General features: G+C 57.7%; 1 protein-coding gene across 3 annotated transcripts; it reads left to right on the forward strand.

Moving 5' to 3' along the window:
* Window positions 1–774: 774 nt before the first annotated feature.
* Window positions 775–18,988, forward strand: CHMP2A (charged multivesicular body protein 2A). 3 transcript variants are annotated; one of them, XM_063182034.1, is made up of 6 exons: window positions 854–1,220; window positions 4,888–5,061; window positions 9,782–9,961; window positions 12,317–12,414; window positions 14,314–14,375; window positions 18,383–18,988. In XM_063182034.1, the coding sequence occupies exons 1-6, from the start codon at window positions 984–986 to the stop codon at window positions 18,508–18,510; spliced, it is 879 nt and encodes a 292-aa protein (XP_063038104.1). In that variant the 5' UTR covers window positions 854–983; the 3' UTR covers window positions 18,511–18,988. The 3 variants fall into 3 exon arrangements, with proteins under 3 accessions (XP_063038106.1, XP_063038104.1, XP_063038103.1); XM_063182033.1 differs by lacking the exon at window positions 854–1,220 and having other exon boundaries at window positions 12,284–12,414; XM_063182036.1 differs by lacking the exons at window positions 9,782–9,961; window positions 12,317–12,414; window positions 14,314–14,375; window positions 18,383–18,988 and adding an exon at window positions 8,819–9,458 and having other exon boundaries at window positions 775–1,220.
* The last annotated feature ends 810 nt before the right edge of the window (window positions 18,989–19,798 follow it).

Raw genomic sequence — 19,798 nt, forward strand, 5'->3', positions numbered from 1 at the left:
TAGTATAACCAGTATGACCAGTTCTGCTCCCAGTATATCCCAGTATATGCCAGTACCCCCAGTTCCATTCCCAGTATACCCCAGTATCCCCTCCCAGTACAAACCAGTATCCCCAGTTCCCCATTCCCAGTGCTCCCAGTATCCCCTCCCAGCATGCCCTCCCAGTATATCCCAGTATATCCCAGTACCCCCAGTTCCCTTCCCAGTATATCCCAGTACCCCCAGTTCCCTTCCCAGTATATCCCAGTACCCCCAGTTCCCTTCCCAGTATATCCCAGTGCCCTCAGTTCCCCTCCCAGTATAACCAGTATGACCAGTTCCCCCTTCCAGTATATCCCAGCATGCCCTCCCAGTATATCCCAATATATCCCAGTATATCCCAGTATGCCCTCCCAGTACATCCCAGTGTCCCCAGTCCCCCTCCCAGTATATCCCAGTATATCCCAGTATGCCCTCCCAGTACATCCCAGTGTCCCCAGTCCCCCTCCCAGTATATCCCAGTGTATCCCAGTATCCCCACCACTCCCAGTATCCCAGTTTCCCTTCCCAGTATATCCCAGTATATCCCAGTATATCCCAGTATATCCCAGTATCCCCAGCGCTCCCAGTACCCCCAGTTTCCCCTCCCAGTACATCCCAGTACATCCCAGTACATCCCAGTATCCCCAGTACATCCCAGTCGCTCCCACCCTCCCCGCACCCCCACGCCGCCAGGTGTCGCCCCACCGGAAGTGGCCGGAGCGGCCGCTCCTCTCGCTGCTCCCGTACCGGAAGTGGCCGCTCCATCCCCTCCTCTCGCTGCTCCCGTACCGGAAGTGGCCGCTCCATCCCCTCCTCTCGCGGCTCCCGTACCGGAAGTGGCCGCTCCATCCCCTCCTCTCGCTGCTCCCGTACCGGAAGTGGCCGCTCCGGCCGCTCCTCTCGCTGCTCCCGTACCGGAAGTGGCCGCTCCATCCCCTCCTCTCGCTGCTCCCGTACCGGAAATGGCCGGAGCGGCCGCTCCTCTCGCTGCTCCCGTACCGGAAGTGGCCGCTCCATTCCCTCCTCTCGCTGCTCCCGTACCGGAAGTGGCCGCTCCATCCCCTCCTCTCGCTGCTCCCGTACCGGAAGTGGCCGCTCCATCCCCTCTCTATGCTTCTCTCCTCCCCCGTCTGCGCCGCCGTCGCGTGCCCGGAAGCGCGGTGACGTCATTGTTTGCGGAAGTGCCGCTGCGGAGCCGGGTGAGGGCCGGGGGCGCTCGGGGGCTTTGGGGACATTTGGGGACGTTTGGGGACCTTTGGGGACCTTTGGGGACATTTGGGGGCATTTGGGGACGTTCGGGGACGTTCCGGGACGTTCCGGGACAGTTTTAGGGGCTCGGGAGGGCCGGAGGGGCGCGGGGGCCGCTCGGGGCCGCTCTGAGGGATCGGGGCGGGGCCGAAGGGGCCTGAGGGGCGGGGGGGGGCGCGGCATTTCCGATGTCACCGTGCGGCACCTCCGTGTCCCCCTGTGCCACCTCCGTGTCCCCCTGTGCCGCCTCCGTGTCCCCCTGTGCCACCTCCGTGTCCCCCTGTGCCGCCTCCGGGTCCCCCTGTGCCACCTCCGTGTCCCCCTGTGCCACCACCGGGTCCCCCTGTGCCGCCTCCGTGTCCCCCTGTGCCACCTCCGTGTCCCCCTGTGCCACCTCCGTGTCCCCCTGTGCCGCCTCCGTGTCCCCCTGTGCCACCTCCCTGTCGCCGTGTGTCGCCTCCGTGTCCCCCTGTGCCGCCTCCGTGTCCCCGTGTGTCGCCGTGTGTCACCGTGTGCCACCCTCCTGTCCCTCTGTGTCCCTTCCCTGTCCCCTCCCTGTCGCCTCCTCATCCCTGTGTCCCCCTGTGTCCCCTCAGGTGTCACCTCCCCGGGGCCGTGTCACCTCCGAGTCCCCCCGTGCCATCTCTGTGTCACCTCCGAGTCCCTGTGTGTCACTTTCGTGTCCCTCCCTGTCCCCTCCGTGTCCCCCTGTGCCACCTCCTGTCCCCTCGGTGTCCCTGTGTCACTCCCTGTCCCCCTGTGCCGCCTCCCTGTCCCCTCCCCGTCCCCGTGTGTCACCACCCCGTGTCCCCTCCCGGGCCGGTGTCACCTCCCCCTGTCCCCGTGTCCCCTCCCTGTCCCCATCTCCAGGTGCTGCCACGCCCCGGTGTCCCCCCAGTGCTGTCCCCAACGTCACACAGGTGTCCCACTGGTGTCCCCAAGGTCCCATCAGTGTCCCCAGTGTCCCATCAGTGTCCCATCAGTGTCCCCAGGTGTCCCCAGTGTCCCATCAGTGTCCCCAGGTGTCCCCAGTGTCCCCAGTGTCCCATCAGTGCCCCCAGGTGTCCCCAGGTGTCCCCAGTGTCCCATCAGTGCCCCCAGGTGTCCCCAGGTGTCCCCAGTGTCCCATCAGTGTCCCATCAGTGTCCCCAGGTGTCCCCAGGTGTCCCCAGTGTCCCATCAGTGTCCCCAGGTGTCCCCAGTGTCCCCCTGGAGCACCTGCAGCAGAAGCAGCGTGCCCTGAACCGTGTGCCATTGCTGTCCCCAGTGTCCCCAATGGCCCACCAGTGTCCCGTCAGTGTCCCCAATGTGTCACTGATGTCCCCACTGTCCCCAGTGTCCCATTGCTGTCCCCAGTGTCCCGTCACTGTCCCCAATGTGCCACTGATGTCCCCACTGTCCCCAGTGTCCCCAGTGTCCCGTCAGTGTCCCCAGTGTGTCACTGATGTCCCCAGTGTCCCATTGCTGTCCCCAGTGTCCCGTCAGTGTCCCCAGTGTGTCACTGATGTCCCCAGTGTCCCATTGCTGTCCCCAGTGTCCCCAGTGTCCCGTCAGTGTTCCCAATGTGTCACTGATGTCCCCAGTGTCCCATTGCTGTCCCCAGTGTCCCCAGTGTCCCCAGGTGTCCCCGTGTCTCATGGAGCACCTGTGGCAGAACCAGCGCGCCCTGGGCTGTGTGCCACCGCTGTCCCCAGTGTGTCACCAGTGTGTCCCCAGTGTCCCCAGTGTGCCATCAGTGTCCCCAGTGTCCCTTTGCTGTCCCATGGCTGTCCCCAGTGTCCCCTGGAGCCGCTGTGGCAGAGCCAGGAGGGGCGGGGCTGTGTGCCATCACTGTCCCCATGTGCCACTGATGTCCCCACTGTCCCCAGTGTCCCATTGCTGTCCCCAGGGTCCCATCAGTGTCCCCAGTGTGTCACTGATGTCCCCAGTGTCCCATTGCTGTCCCCAGTGTCCCGTCAGTGTCCCCAATGTCCCCAGTGTCCCATTGCTGTCCCCACTGTCCCCAGTGTCCCGTCAGTGTCCCCAATGTGTCACTGATGTCCCCAGTGTCCCATTGCTGTCCCCAGTGTCCCGTCAGTGTCCCCAGTGTGTCACTGATGTCCCCAGTGTCCCATTGCTGTCCCCAGTGTCCCCAGGTGTCCCCGTGTCTCATGGAGCACCTGTGCCATAACCAGTGTGCCCTGGGCTGTGTGCCACCGCTGTCCCCAGTGTGTCACCAGTGTCCCCAATGTCCTAGCAGTGTCCCTTCGGTGTCCCCAGTGTCCCCAATGTCCCACCAGTGTCCCATTGCTGTCCCCAGTGTCCCCAGGTGTCCCCATGTCCCCTGGAGCTGCTGTGGCAGAGCCAGCGCGCCCTGGCCCTGGGTGTCACTGTCACTGTGTGTCACCGTGTGTCACCATGTGTCACCGTGTGTCACCGTGTGTCACTGTGTGTCCCTGGGTGTCACTGTGTGTCCCTGTGTGTCACTGTGTGTCCCTGTGTGTCACTGTCCCTGTGTGTCCCTGTGTGTCCCTGTGTGTCACTGTGTGTTCCTGTGTGTTCCTGTGTGTCACTGTGTGTCCCTGTGTGTCACTGTGTGTCACTGTGTGTCACTGTCCCTGTGTGTCCCTGTGTGTCACTGTGTGTCCCTGTGTGTTCCTGTGTGTTCCTATGTGTCACTGTCACTGTGTGTCACTGTGTGTCACTGTCCCTGTGTGTTCCTGTGTGTCACTGTCACTGTGTGTCACTGTGTGTCACTGTGTGTCCCTCTGTGTCCCTGTGTGTCACCGTGTGTCACCATGTGTCACTGTGTGTCACCGTGTGTCACTGTCACCGTGTGTCCCTGTGTGTCACTGTGTGTCACTGTGTGTCACCGTGTGTCACTGTCCCTGTGTGTCCCTGTGTGTTCCTGTGTGTCCCTGTGTGTTCCTGTGTGTCACTGTCACTGTGTGTCCCTCTGTGTCCCTGTGTGTCACCGTGTGTCACCGTGTGTCCCTGTGTGTCCCTGTGTGTCACCGTGTGTCCCTGTGTGTCACCGTGTGTCACTGTGTGTCACTGTGCTCACTCTGATGGGTGTCCCCATGTGTCCCCGATGTCCCCAGTGTCCCCAGGTGTCCCATGGAGCTGCTGTTCGGGCGCAGGCGCTCCCCGGAGGAGCTGCTCCGGCAGAACCAGCGCGCCCTGGCCCTGGCTGTCACTGTCCCTGTGTGTCCCTGTGTGTCACTGTGTGTCACTGTCACTGTGTGTCACCGTGTGTCACCGTGTGTCACCGTGTGTCACTGTGTGTCCCCAATGTCCCCAGGGTGCCATGGAGCTGCTGTTCGGGCGCAGGCGCTCCCCGGAGGAGCTGCTCCGGCAGAACCAGCGCGCCCTGGCCCTGGCTGTCACTGTCACTGTGTGTCACTGTCCCTGTGTGTCACCGTGTGTCACCGTGTGTCACCGTGTGTCCCCAGTGTCCCCAGGTGTCCCATGGAGCTGCTGTTTGGGCACAGGCGCTCCCCGGAGGAGCTGCTCCGGCAGAACCAGCGCGCCCTGGCCCTGGCTGTCACTGTCACCGTGTGTCACCGTGTGTCACCGTGTGTCACTGTGTGTCACTGTGCTCACTCTGATGGGTGTCCCCAATGTCCCCAGTGTCCCCAGGGTCCCATGGAGCTGCTGTTCGGGCGCAGGCGCTCCCCGGAGGAGCTGCTCCGGCAGAACCAGCGCGCCCTGGCCCGCGCCGTGCGGGAGCTGGAGCGGGAGCGGCAGAAGCTCGAGGCGCAGGAGAAGAAAATCATCGTGGACATCAAGAAAATGGCCAAGCAGGGCCAGATGGTCAGGGGACACTGGGGACAGAGGGGACACTGGGGACAGTGGGGACAGATGGTCAGGGGGGACGCTGGGGACATTTGGGGACACTGGGGGGCATTGGGGACATTGGGGACAGATGGTCAGAGGGGACATTGGGGACAGATGGTCAGAGGGGACATTGGGGACAGAGGGGACACTGGGGACAGATGGTCAGGGGGGACGCTGGGGACACTGGGGACACTGGGGGGCATTGGGGACAGATGGTCAGAGGGGACAGTGGGGACATTGGGGGGATAGTGGGGACAGAGGGGACACTGGGGACATTGGGGGACACTGAGGGGACATTGGGGACAGAGGGTCAGAGGGGACACTGAGGGGATAGTGGGGACAGAGGGGACACTGGGGACAGTGGGGACACTGGGGGGCGTTGAGGACATTGGGGACACTGGGGACAGATGGTCAGTGGGGACATTGGGGACAGAGGGGACACTGGGGACAGATGGTCAGGGGGGATGCTGGGGACATTTGGGGACACTGGGGGGCATTGGGGACATTGGGGACAGATGGTCAGGGGGCACACTGAGGGGACAGAGGGGACACTGGGGACACTGGGGACAGATGGTCAGAGGGGACAGTGGGGACATTGGGGACAGATGGTCAGGGGGGACGCTGGGGACATTGGGGGACACTGAGGGGACATTGGGGACAGAGGGTCAGAGGGGACACTGAGGGGATAGTGGGGACAGAGGGGACACCGGGGACAGTGGGGACACTGGGGGGCGTTGGGGACATTGGGGACACTGGGGACAGATGGTCAGTGGGGACATTGGGGACGTTGGTGGGACATGACAGGGCCGGATGATGAGAGGAGACTTTGGGGACATTGGGGACGTTTGGAGACATCTGGGGACACTGGGGACACTGGGGACAGATGGTCAGAGGGGACACTGGGGGGACAGCAGGGCCAGATGGTCATAGGGGACATTTGGGGACATTTGGGACATTGGGGGGGACACTGGGGACATTTGGGGACATTGGGGGGACATGGCAGGGACAGATGGTGAGAGGGGACACTGGGGACACTGAGGGGACAGCAGGGACAGATGATCAGAGGGGACATGGGGACGTTGGGGACATTGGGGACAGCAGGGACAGATGATCAGAGGGGACATTGGGGACATTGGGGACAGCAGGGCCAGATGTGAGAGGGGACCTGGGGACGTTGGGGACATTGGGGACAGCAGGGCCAGATGTGAGAGGGGACCTGGGGACGTTGGGGACACTGGGGACAGCAGGGCCAGGTGGTCAGTGGGGCCAGAGGGGACACAGAGGGGACAGTGAGGTCAGAGGGGAGGTGGTGGCTGGGAGGGGATTGGGGACAAGGGACACAGAGGGGCCCTGGGGACATGGAGGGACCAGGGGATGTCCCCTTGATGTCCCCTCGATGTCCCCGTGAGGTCCCCTCACTGTCCCTGCGCGTCCCTGGCGATGTCCCCGCTGTCCCTGACGCTGTCCCTGTCCCCTGTCCCCAACCCTGTCCCTGCTGTCCCTTGTTGTCCCCAGGATGCTGTCCCTGTGTCCCTAACCCTGTCCCCTGTGTCCCTGTGTCCTTGTGTCCCTGTGTCCCTGTGTCCCTGTGTCCCTAACCCTGTCCCTGCTGTTCCTGCTGTCCCCAGGATGCTGTCCCTGTGTCCCTAACCCTGTCCCCTGTGTCCCTGTGTCCCTGTGTCCCTGTGTCCCTGTGTCCCTGTGTCCCTGTGTCCCTAACCCTGTCCCCTGTGTCCCTGTGTCCCTAACCTTGTCCCTGCTGTCCCCTGTGTCCTTGTGTCCCTTGTGTCCCTGTGTCCCTGTGTCCCTAACCCTGTCCCTTGTGTCCCTGTGTCCCTGTGTCCCTGTGTCCCTGTGTCCCTGTGTCCCCTGTCCCTAACCCTGTCCCTGCTGTTCCTGCTGTCCCCAGGACGCTGTCCTTGTCCCTGTCCCTGTTCCCTGTGTCCCCTGTCCCCAGGACCCTGTCACCATGTCCCTAATCCTGTCCTCGGTGTCCCCTGTCCCCTCAGGACACTGTCCCTGATGCTGTCCCCTGTGTCCCCAGCAGGCTGTCCCCATGTCCCTGATGCTGTCACCTGTGTCCCCTGCTGTCCCCAGGACACTCTCCCCTGTCCCTGACCTGTCCTCTCTGTCCCCTTCCCCAGGACACTGTCCTGGTGTCCCTGACCCTGTCCCCTGTGTCCCCTGTGTCCCCTGTGTCCCCTGTGTCCCCTGTGTCCCCTGTCCCTAACCTGGTCCCTGCTCTTCCTGCTGTCCCCAGGACGCTGTCCCTGTCCCTGTCCCTGTCCCTGTCCCCTGTCCCCATGTCTCTGACACTGTCCCTGTCCCTGCTGTCCCCTCTGTCCCTGTCCCTGTCCCCATGTCTCTGACACTGTCCCTGCTGTCCCCTCTGTCCCTGTCCCTGTCCCCCGTGTCCCCAGAATGTTGTCCTTGTCCCTAACCCTGATCCCTTGTGTCCCCTGTGTCTCCAGGACGTTGTCCCCATGTCCCTGATGCTGTCCCTGTCCCCCTGTCCCTGTCCCTAACTGTGTCCCTGTGTCCCCAGGACACTCTCCCTGTCCCTGTCCCTGTGTCCCCTGTGTCCCTGTCCCTAATTCTGTCTTCTCTGTCCCTCTGCCTGTCCCTGTCCCTGTCCCCCGTGTCCCCAGGACGCTGTCCCCTGTTGTCCCCATGTCCCTAACGGTGTCTCCATGTCCCCAGGACGCTGTCCTCACGTCCCTGTCCCTAACCCTGACGACTGTCCCCTGCTGTCCCTGTGTCCCTGTCCCTAACGCTGTCTCTGCTGTCCCCCGTGTCCCTGTCCCCGTGTCCCTGTCCCTGTCCCTTCTGTGTCCCTAACCATGTCCTTGCTGTCCCCTGTGTCCCTGTCCCCTGTGTCCCTGTCCCCGTGTCCCTGTCCCCGTGTCCCTGTCCCTGTGCCTTCTGTGTCCCTAACCATGTCCTTGCTGTCACCTGTGTCCCCAAGACGCTGTCCCCATGCCCCTAACCCCGTCCCTAACCCTGTCCCTGCTGTCCCCAGGACGCTGTCCCTGTCCCTGCTGTCCTCTGCTGTCCCCTGTGTCCCTAACAGTGTCCCCTGTGTCCCTAACCCTGCTGTCCCCTGTGTCCCTTGGTGTCCCCTGTGTCCCTAACCCTGCTGTCCCCTGTGTCCCTTGGTGTCCCCTGTGTCCCTAACCCTGCTGTCCCCTGTGTCCCTTGGTGTCCCCTGTGTCCCTAACAGTGTCCCCTGTGTCCCTTGGTGTCCCCAGGACGCCGTGCGGGTGCTGGCCAAGGACCTGGTGCGCACGCGGCGCTGCGAGCGCGAGTTCATCGCTGTGTCCCCGTGTCCCCAACAGTGTCCCTAACCCTGCTGTCCCCTGTGTCCCCATGTCCCCAACGCTGTCCCCTGTGTCCCCAACACTGTCCCCGTGTCCCCAACGCTGTCCCCGTGTCCCCAACGCTGTCCCCGTGTCCCCAACGCTGTCCCCGTGTCCCCAGCGCTGTCCCCGTGTCCCCAACGCTGTCCCTGTGTCCCCGTGTCCCCAGGACGCCGTGCGGGTGCTGGCCAAGGACCTGGTGCGCACGCGGCGCTACGAGCGCAAGTTCATGGCTGTGTCCCCGTGTCCCAAACAGTGTCCCTAACCCTGCTGTTCCCCGTGTCCCCATGTCCCCAACGCTGTCCCCGTGTCCCCAACGCTGTCCCCGTGTCCCCAACGCTGTCCCCGTGTCCCCAACGGTGTCCCCGTGTCCCCAGGACGCCGTGCGGGTGCTGGCCAAGGCCCTGGTGCGCACGCGGCGCTGCGAGCGCAAGTTCACGGCTGTGTCCCCGTGTCCCTGTGTCCCTAACCCTGCTGTTCCCCGTGTCCCCCTGTCCCCAACGCTGTCCCCGTGTCCCCAGCGCTGTCCCCGTGTCCCCAACGCTGTCCCCGTGTCCCCAACGCTGTCCCCCGTGTCCCCAACGCTGTCCCCGTGTCCCCAGGACGCCGTGCGGGTGCTGGCCAAGGACCTGGTGCGCACGCGGCGCTACGAGCGCAAGTTCATGGCTGTGTCCCTGTGTCCCTGTGTCCCTGTGTCCCCTGTGTCCCCGTGTCCCAAACAGTGTCCCTAACCCTGCTGTCCCCTGTGTCCCTGTGTCCCCAACGCTGTCCCCGTGTCCCCAACGCTGTCCCTGTGTCCCCAACGCTGTCCCCGTGTCCCCAGGACGCCGTGCGGGTGCTGGCCAAGGACCTGGTGCGCACGCGGCGCTGCGAGCGCGAGTTCACGGCTGTGTCCCCGTGTCCCAAACAGTGTCCCTAACCCTGCTGTCCCCTGTGTCCCTGTGTCCCTGTGTCCCCTGTGTCCCCGTGTCCCAAACAGTGTCCCTAACCCTGCTGTTCCCTGTGTCCCCGTGTCCCCGTGTCCCTGTGTCCCTAACCCTGCTGTTCCCTGTGTCCCCGTGTCCCCGTGTCCCTGTGTCCCTAACCCTGCTGTTCCCTGTGTCCCCGTGTCCCCGTGTCCCCGTGTCCCCAACGCTGTCCCCTGTGTCCCTGTGTCCCCAACGCTGTCCCTGTGTCCCCAACGCTGTCCCCGTGTCCCCAGGACGCCGTGCGGGTGCTGGCCAAGGCCCTGGTGCGCACGCGGCGCTACGAGCGCGAGTTCATGGCTGTGTCCCCGTGTCCCAAACAGTGTCCCTAACCCTGCTGTCCCCCTGTCCCCAACGCTGTCCCCGTGTCCCCAGGACGCCGTGCGGGTGCTGGCCAAGGACCTGGTGCGCACGCGGCGCTACGAGCGCAAGTTCATGGCCATGCGGGCCAACGTGCAGGGCGTGGCGCTGCGGGTGCAGACGCTGCGCTCGCACAGCGCCATGGCCACCGCCATGAGGGGCGTCACGCGGGCCATGGCCACCATGAACCGGCAGGTGAGCGTCGCACGCGTGTCACCGCGTGTCGTTCTGTGTCACCGTGTGTCGTTCTGTGTCACTGTGTGTCATTCTGTGTGTGTCACCGTGTGTCACTGTGTGTCATTCTCTGTGTGTCACTGTGTGTCACTGTGTGTCATTCTCTGTGTGTCACTGTGTGTCACCATGTGTCACTGTGTGTCATTCCGTGTGTGTCACTGTGTGTCACTGTGTGTCATTCTGTGTGTGTCACTGTGTGTCACCTGTGTGTCACCGTGTGTCATTCTGTGTGTGTCACTGTGTGTCATTGTGTGTCACTGTGTGTCATTCTGTGTGTGTGTCATTCTGTGTGTGTCACCGTGTGTCACTGTGTGTCATTCTGTGTGTGTCACTGTGTGTCATTGTGTGTCACTGTGTGTGTCATTCTGTGTGTGTCATTCTGTGTGTGTCATTCTGTGTGTGTCACTGTGTGTCACTGTGTGTCACTGTGTGTCACCGTGTGTCATTCTGTGTGTGTCACTGTGTGTCACTGTGTGTCACTGTGTGTCACTGTGTGTCATTCTGTGTGTGTCACTGTGTGTCACTGTGTGTCATTCTGTCTGTGTCATTCTGTGTGTGTCACCTGTGTGTCATTCTGTGTCACCGTGTGTCATTCTGTGTGTGTCACCGTGTGTCATTCTGTGTGTGTCATTCTGTGTGTGTCACCGTGTGTCATTCTGTGTGTGTCATTCTGTGTGTGTCACTGTGTGTCATTCTGTGTGTGTCATTCTGTGTGTGTCACTGTGTGTCATTCTGTGTGTCACTGTGTGTCACTGTGTGTCCCTGTGTGTGTCACCGTGTGTCATTCTGTCTGTGTCATTCTGTCTGTGTCACCTGTGTGTCATTCTGTGTCACCATGTGTCATTCTGTGTGTGTCACCATGTGTCATTCTGTGTGTGTCACCGTGTGTCATTCTGTGTGTGTCGCTGTGTGTCACTGTGTGTGTCACTGTGTGTGTCACTGTGTCACTGTGTGTCATTCTGTGTGTGTCACCTGTGTGTCACTGTGTGTCATTCTGTGTGTGTCGCTGTGTGTCATTGTGTGTCACTGTGTGTCATTCTGTGTGTGTCACCACGTGTCACTGCGTCACCTGTCCATCACTCCGTGTCCCTGTGTCACCCGTGTCACCTCTGTCACCCGTGGTCGCTCGGGTCGCGGTGACGCCCCTGTCACAAGTGGTGGCGCTGATGTCACCGGGCTGTCCCCGTTGCCGCCGCTGTCCCAGCGGTCACCCCGGTGTCCCCTCCGTGTCCCCATTGTCCCCAGTGTCCCCTTGTTGTCCCTGCTGCCACTGTGTGTGCCTCAGTGTCCCCGACGTCTCCAATGTCCCCAATGTCCCCAATGTCCCCAATGTCCCCACCTGAAGCTGCTGCAGATCCAGAGGATCCTGCAGGAGTTCCAGAAGCACTGGGGGCTGGCTGTGCCCCAATGTCCCCAATGTCCCCACTGTCCCCAACACCCCAATGTCCCCACTGTCCCCACTGTCCCCACTGTCCCCAGTGTCCCCACTGTCCCCACTGTCCCCAACACCTCAATGTCCCCACTGTCCCCAATGTCCCCAGTGTCCCCAATGTCCCCACTGTCCCCAATGTCCCCAATGTCCCCAATGTCCCCAACACCCCACTGTCCCCACTGTCCCCAATGTCCCCACTGTCCCCACTGTCCCCACTGTCCCCAATGTCCCCACTGTCCCCAGTGTCCCCAATGTCCCCAGTGTCCCCACTGTCCCCACTGTCCCCAGTGTCCCCACTGTCCCCACTGTCCCCAATGTCCCCAGTGTCCCCAATGTCCCCAATGTCCCCAATGTCCCCAACACCCCAATGTCCCCAATGTCCCCATGTCCCCATTGTCCCCACTGTCCCCAATGTCCCCAACACCCCAATGTCCCCACTGTCCCCACTGTCCCCAGTGTCCCCACTGTCCCCACTGTCCCCACTGTCCCCATGTCCCCACTGTCCCCAGTGTCCCCACTGTCCCCTCTGTCCCCATGTCCCCACTGTCCCCACTGTCCCCACTGTCCCCAATGTCCCCAATGTCCCCACTGTCCCATGTCCCCACTGTCCCCATGTCCCCACTGTCCCCATGTCCCCACTGTCCCCACTGTCCCCGCTGTCCCCGCTGTCCCCACTGTCCCCAATGTCCCCTGCTGTCCCCATGTCCCCACTGTCCCCACTGTCCCCACTGTCCCTACTGTCCCCACTGTCCCCATGTCCCCACTGTCCCCGCTGTCCCCACTGTCCCCTCTGTCCCCACTGTCCCCATGTCCCCATGTCCCCATGTCCCCACTGTCCCCTCTGTCCCCAGCTGAAGCTGCCCCAGATCCAGCGCATCCTGCAGGAGTTCCAGAAGCAGTCGGAGCTGATGGACATGAAGGAGGAGCTGATGAACGACGCCATCGACGACGCCCTCGGGGACGAGGACGACGAGGACGAGAGGTGGGGACACCTGGGGGGACATGGGGGGACATGGGGACACCTGGGGACATGGGGACACACCTGGGGGGACATGGGGGGACATGGGGGGACATGGGGACACACCTGGGGACACCTGGGGGACATGGGGGGACATGGGGACACACCTGGGGGACATGGGGGGACATGGGGACACACCTGGGGACAGCTGGGGGGGACATGGGGACACCTGGGGACATGGGGGGACATGGGGACACACCTGGGGGGACATGGGGACACACCTGGGGACACCTGGGGGACATGGGGGGACATGGGGACACACCTGGGGGGACATGGGGGGACATGGGGACACACCTGGGGACACCTGGGGGGGACATGGGGACACACCTGGGGACATGGGGGGACATGGGGACACCTGGGGACATGGGGGGACATGGGGACACACCTGGGGACAGCTGGTGGACAGAGCCTGAGGACAGCTGGGGGACACGGGGATGGAGTGGGTCCCCGTCTGTCCCCGTCTGTCCCCGTCTGTCCCAGTCTGTCCCAGTCCGTCCCAGTCCATCCCAGTCCGTCCCAGTTTCTCTCCCCAGTGAAGCCGCAGTGTCTCAGGTCCCCGTATCCCATCCCAGTCCATCCAGTTTATCCCAGTCCCTCCCAGTCCATCCCAGTCCATCCCAGTATACCCCAGTCCATCCCAGTATATCCCAGTCCCTCCCAGTATACCCCAGTCCCTCCCAGTTTATCCCACTCCATCCCAGTCCCTCCCAGTCCATCCCAGTTTATCCCAGTCTATCCCAGTTTATCCCAGTCCATCCCAGTCCCTCCCAGTTTATCCCAGTCCATCCCAGTTTATCCCAGTTTATCCCAGTCTATCCCAGTTTATCCCAGTCCATCCCAGTCCATCCCAGTTTATCCCAGTCTATCCCAGTTTATCCCAGTCCATCCCAGTCCATCCGAGTTTATCCCAGTCCATCCCAGTCCATCCCAGTTTATCCCAGTCCATCCCAGTTTATCCCAGTCTATCCCAGTTTATCCCAGTCCATCCCAGTCCCTCCCAGTCCATCCCAGTATATCTCAGTCCCTCCCAGTATACCCCAGTATACCCCAGTATATCCCAGTATATCCCAGTCCATCCCAGTATACCCCAGTATATCCCAGTATATCCCAGTCCATCCCAGTCCATCCCAGTCCATCCCAGTCCATCCCATGTCCCGCTGTGTCCCCAGTGACGCCGTGGTGTCCCAGTATATCCCAGTATACCCCAGTATATCCCAGTATATCCCAGTATATCCCAGTATATCCCAGTCCATCCCAGTATATCCCAGTTTATCCCAGTGTCCCACTCTCTCCCCAGTGACGCCGTGGTGTCCCAGTATATCCCAGTTTACCCCAGTATATCCCAGTATATCCCAGTCCATCCCAGTATATCCCAGTATACCCCAGTATATCCCAGTATATCCCAGTATATCCCAGTATATCCCAGTATACCCCAGTATATCCCAGTATATCCCAGTATATCCCAGTATATCCCAGTATATCCCAGTATATCCCAGTTTACCCCAGTATATCCCAGTATATCCCAGTATACCCCAGTATATCCCAGTATATCCCAGTCCATCCCAGTATATCCCAGTTTACCCCAGTATATCCCAGTATATCCCAGTATAACCCAGTATATCCCAGTATATCCCAGTATATCCCAGTATATCCCAGTTTATCCCGGTATATCCCAGTATATCCCAGTATATCCCAGTCCATCCCAGTATATCCCAGTTTATCCCAGTGTCCCACTCTCTCCCCAGTGACGCCGTGGTGTCCCAGTATATCCCAGTATATCCCAGTATATCCCAGTATATCCCAGTATATCCCAGTCCATCCCAGTATATCCCAGTCCATCCCAGTGTCCCGCTCTCTCCCCAGTGACGCCGTGGTGTCGCAGGTTCTGGACGAGCTGGGGCTGAACCTGACCGAGGAGCTGGCCAGTGAGCGCGGGGGGATTTTGGGGGGATCTGGGGATTCGGGGGGATTTTGGGGATTTGGGGGATTTGGGGATTTGGGGGGATTTGGGGATTTGGGGGGATTTGGGGATTTGGGGATTTGGGGGGATTTGGGGGAATTTGGGGGAAGGGGAGATTTTGTGGGGATTTGGGGGATTTTAGGGGATTTGGGAGGATTCAGGGGGATTTTGGGGGGATTTTGAGGGGAGTCGAGGGGATTTTGGGGATTGGGGGGATTGCAGGAGATTTTGTGGGGATTTGGGGGGATTTTAGGGGATTTGGGAGGATTCAGGGGATTTTGGGGGGATTTTGAGGGGAGTCGAGGGGATTTTGGGGGATTTGGGGGGATTGCAGGAGATTTTGGGGGATTTCAGGGGGATTTTGGGGGAATTTGGGGGGATTTTGGGGGGATTTTGGGGGGGTTCGGGGATTTCGGATTTTGGGGGATTTGGGGATTTGGGGATTCGGGGGGATTTGGGGGATTTGGGGATTTGGGGGGTTTGGGGGGATTTGGGGATTTGGGGGATTTGGGGATTTGGGGGATTTGGGGGGATTTGGGGATTTGGGGGATTTGGGGATTTGGGGGGATTTGGGGGATTTGGGGGGATTTGGGGGATTTGGGGATTTGGGGATTTGGGGATTTAGGGGATTTGGGGATTTGGGGGATTTGGGGATTTTGGGGGGATTGGGGGATTTGGGGGATTTGGGGATTTTGGGGGGATTTGGGGATTTGGGGGGATTTGGGGGATTTGGGGGATTGGGGATTTTGGGGGGATTTGGGGGGATTTGGGGGATTTGGGGGATTTGGGGATTTGGGGGATTTGGGGATTTTGGGGGATTTGGGGGGATTTGGGGATTTGGGGGATTTGGGGATTTGGGGGGTTTGGGGATTGGGGGATTTTGGGGGATTTGGGGGATTTGGGATTTGGGGATTTGGGGGATTTGGGGGATTTGGGGGATTTGGGGATTTGGGGATTTGGGGGATTTGGGATTTGGGGATTTGGGGGATTTGGGGGATTTGGGGGATTTGGGGGATTTGGGGGGATTTGGGGATTTGGGGGATTTGGGGATTTGGGGATTGGGGGGATTTGGGGATTTGGGGGGATTTGGGGATTTGGGGGATTTGGGGGATTTGGGATTTGGGGGATTCGGGGGATTTCGGTGGGATTTGGGGATTTGGGGGATTTGGGATTTGGGGGGTTTGGGGGATTGTGGGATTTCGGTGGGATTTGGGGATTTGGGGATTTGGGGATTTGGGGGGATTTGGGGGATTTGGGGATTTGGGGGATTTGGGGGATTCGGGGAATTTGGGGGGATTTTGGGGAGATTTTGTGGGGATTTGGGGGATTCAGGGGGATTTTGGGGGGATTTTGGGGGATTCGGGGGGATTTTGGGGATTTGGGGGATTTTGGGGGGATTTTGGGGGGTTCGGGGATTTGGGAATTTGGGGATTTCGGATTTTGGGGGATTTGGGGATTTGGGGATTGGGGGATTTGGGGGGGATTCGGGGGGATTTTGGGGGATTTTGGGGATTTGGGGGGATTTTGGGGATTCGGGGAATTTGGGGGATTGGGGGATTTGGGGGATTTGGGGGATTTTGGGGGATTTGGGGGGATTTGGATTTTTTGGGGGTTAATCTGGGTGGGATTTGGGTTAATCTGGGTGGAATTTGGGGTTAATGGGATTTGGGATAATCTGGGTGGGGTTTTGGGTTAATTTGGGCGGCGATTTTGTGGGATTTGGGATAATCTGGGTGGGATTTTGGTTCATTTTATTGGGATTTGGGTTCATTTTATTGGGATTTGGGTTCATTTTATTGGGATTTGGGATAATCTGGGTGGGATTTGGGGTTAATCTGGGAGGGATGTTTTGGGGATTTGGGATAATCTGGGTGGGATTGGGGTTCATTTTATTGGGATTTGGGTTCATTTCATTGGGATTCGGGTTCATTTTGTTGGGATTTGGGTTCATTTTATTGGGATTTGGGTTCATTTGGTTGGGATTTGGGTTCATTTTATTGGGATTTGGGTTCATTTCATTGGATTCGGGTTCATTTTGTTGGGATTTGGGATCATTTTGGTGTTATTGTTTTGGGGTTTGGGAAAATCTGGTTTGGATTTTTTGGGGGTTAATCTGGGTGGGATTTGGGGTTAATCTGGGTGGGATTTGTGGTTAATGGATTTTGGGGTTAATCTGGTGAGATTTGGGGTTTAATGGGATTTGGATAATCTGGGTGGGATTTGGGTTCATTTTATTGGATTGGGGTTCATTTTATTGGGATTTGTGTTCATTTGTTGGGATTTGGGTTCATTTTATTGGGATTTGTGTTCATTTTGTTGGGATTTGTGTTCATTTTATTGGGATTGGGGTTCATTTTATTGGGATTTGGGTTCATTTTGGGGGATTTGTGTTCATTTTATTGGGATTGGGGTTCATTTTATTGGGATTTGGGTTCATTTTGTTGGGATTTGGGTTCATTTCTTTGGGATTTGCTGGGGGTTAATCTGGGAGGGATTTTGTGGCATTTGGGATAATCTGGGTGGGATTTGGGTTAATGGGATTTTGAGATAATCTGGGTGGGATTTGTGTTCATTTTGTTGGGATTTGGGTTCATTTCATTGGGATTCGGGTTCATTTTGTTGGATTTTGGGATCATTTTGGTGTTATTGTTTTGGGGTTTGGGAAAATCTGGTTTGGATTTTTGGGGGTTAATCTGGGTGGGATTTGGGGTTAATCTGGGTGGGATTTGTGGTTAATGGGATTTGGGATAATCTGGGTGGGATTTGGGTTCATTTTATTGGGATTGGGGTTCATTTTATTGGGATTGGGGTTCATTTTATTGGGATTGGGGTTCATTTTATTGGGATTGGGGTTCATTTTATTGTGATTTGGGTTCATTTCATTGGGATTTGTGTTCATTTTATTGGGATTTGGATAATCTGGGTGGGATTTGGGTTAATGGGATTTTGGGATAATCTGGGAGGGATTTGAATAATCTGGGTGGGATTTTTGGGGATTTGGGATAATCTGGGTGGGATTTTGGGATAATCTGGGAGGGATTTGGGATATCTGGGTGGGATTTGGGATAATCTGGGAGGGATTTTGGGATAATCTGGGTGGGATTTTTTGGGGATTTGGGATAATCTGGGTGGGATTTGAGGTTAATCTGGGTGGGGATTTGGGATAATCTGGGTGGGATTTGGGATAATCTGGGTGGGATTTTTTGGGGATTTGGGATAATCTGGGTGGGATTTGAGGTTAATCTGGGTGGGGATTTGGGATAATCTGGGTGGGATTTTTGGGGATTTGGGATAATCTGGGAGGGATTTTGGGATAATCTGGGAGGGATTTGGGGTTAATCTGGGTGGGATTTTTTGGGGATTTGGGATAATCTGGGTGGGATTTTTTGGGATTTTGAGATATACTGGGAGGGGATTTGGATAATCTGGGTGGGATTTGGGATAATCTGGGTGGGATTTGGGATAATCTGGTGGGATTTTTGGATTTGGGATAATCTGGAGGATTTTGGGATAATCTGGGTGGATTTGGGATAATCTGGGTGGGATTTGGGGTTAATCTGGGTGGGATTTTTTGGGATTTGGGATAATCTGGGTGGGATTTGGGATAATCTGGGAGGGATTTTGGGATAATCTGGGTGGGATTTTTTGGGATTTGGGATAATCTGGGAGGGATTTGGGATAATCTGGGTGGGATTTGGGGTTAATGGGATTTGGGATAATCTGGGTGGGATTTTTTGGGGATTTGGGATAATCTGGGTGGGATTTTGGGATAATCTGGGAGGGATTTGGGGTTAATGGGATTTGGGATAATCTGGGTGGGATTTGGGATAATCTGGGTGGATTTGGGTTAATCTGGGCGGGGATTTCATTGGGATTCGGGTTGATTTTCCTGGGACTCCTCCGCGTTTCTCCCGCCCTGACCGTCCCTCTGTCCGTCCCTCCGTCCCTGTCCGTCCGTCCGTCCGTCCCCAGCGCTGCCGGCCCCCGGGGGCTCGCTGGCGGCGGGGGAGGGGCGCGGGGGGGCCGAGGGAGCCGCGGCCGCTTTGGCCGACGCCGACGCCGACCTGGAGGAGCGGCTGAAGAACCTCAGGAGGGACTGAGAGCGGGGATTTGGGGATTTTCTGGCACTTTCTGGGATTTTTGGACTTTCTGGGATTTTTCCCATTTTTTTTCCGATTTTTCTGGGATTTTCCCCATTTTTTTCCGATTTTCTGGGATTTTTCCCGATTTTTTTCCGATTTTTCTGGGATTTTTCCTGGTTTTTTCCCGATTTTTCCCGTTTTTTTTTCCGATTTTTCTGGGATTTTTCCCCATTTTTTTCCAATTTTCTGGATTTTTCCCGGATTTTTTCCGATTTTTCCCAATTTTTTTCGATTTTTCTGATTTTTTGGCGATCCAGATAGGGAACATTTTCCCCCTTTATTCCAAATTCTCCTGGGAACCCCCCGAAGTCTGACCCCCTTTATTTAGGATTTTTCCCCCATTTTGGAATTTTTTGGGAATTTTTTGGCATTTTGGCGACCCCAGATGGGAGATTTTGCCCCTTTATTCTGATTTTTGGGGGGATTTTTAGGTCTCCAGCACCCCAAAGTCTGACCCCTTTTATTTGGGATTTTCCTCCTTTTTTTTCCGATTTTCTGGGATTTTTCCCGGATTTTTTCCGATTTCTCTGGGATTTTTCCCGATTTTTTCTGATTTTTCTGGGATTTTCCCTTTTTCTTTTCCCGATTTTTCTGGGATTTTTCCCATTTTTCCCCGACGCCGACGCCGACCTGGAGGAGCGGCTGAAGAACCTCAGGAGGGACTGAGAGCGGGGAGTTGGCATTTTCTGGCACTTTCTGGGATTTTGGGACTTTCTGGGATTTTTCCCTTTTTTTTTTTTCTGATTTTTCTGGCATTTTCCCCCATTTTTTTCCGATTTTTACGGGATTTTCCCCCATTTTTTTCCGATTTTTCTGGGATTTTTCCCCATTTTTGGGGGCAAATTTCCATTTTTGGGGTCAATTTTGGGTTTCTCTCCCATTTTTGGGCTCTTTCCCCCCAGTTTTTGGTCTCTCTCCCATATTTGGGGTCAATCCACCATTTTTGGGGTCAATTTCCCATTTTTGGGCTCTTTCCCCGCTATTTTCAGGTCTCTGTCTCCCATTTTTGGGTCAATTCCCCAATTTTGGGGTCAATTTCCCATTTTTGGGGTCTGTTTTGGGTTTCTCTCCCATTTTTGGGCTTTTTCCCCCCCAATTTTTGGTCTCTCTCCCATTTTTGGGGTCAATTCCCCATTTTTGGGGTCAATTTTCCCATATTTTGGGTTTCTCTCCCATTTTGGGGTCAATTCCCCATTTTTGGGCTCTATTTTGGGTTTCTCTCCCATTTTTGGGTCAATTTTCCCAT

This window comes from Melospiza melodia, unplaced genomic scaffold (genome assembly GCF_035770615.1).
Source record: "Melospiza melodia melodia isolate bMelMel2 unplaced genomic scaffold, bMelMel2.pri scaffold_145, whole genome shotgun sequence".
NCBI classification, from domain to species: Eukaryota; Metazoa; Chordata; class Aves; order Passeriformes; family Passerellidae; genus Melospiza; species Melospiza melodia.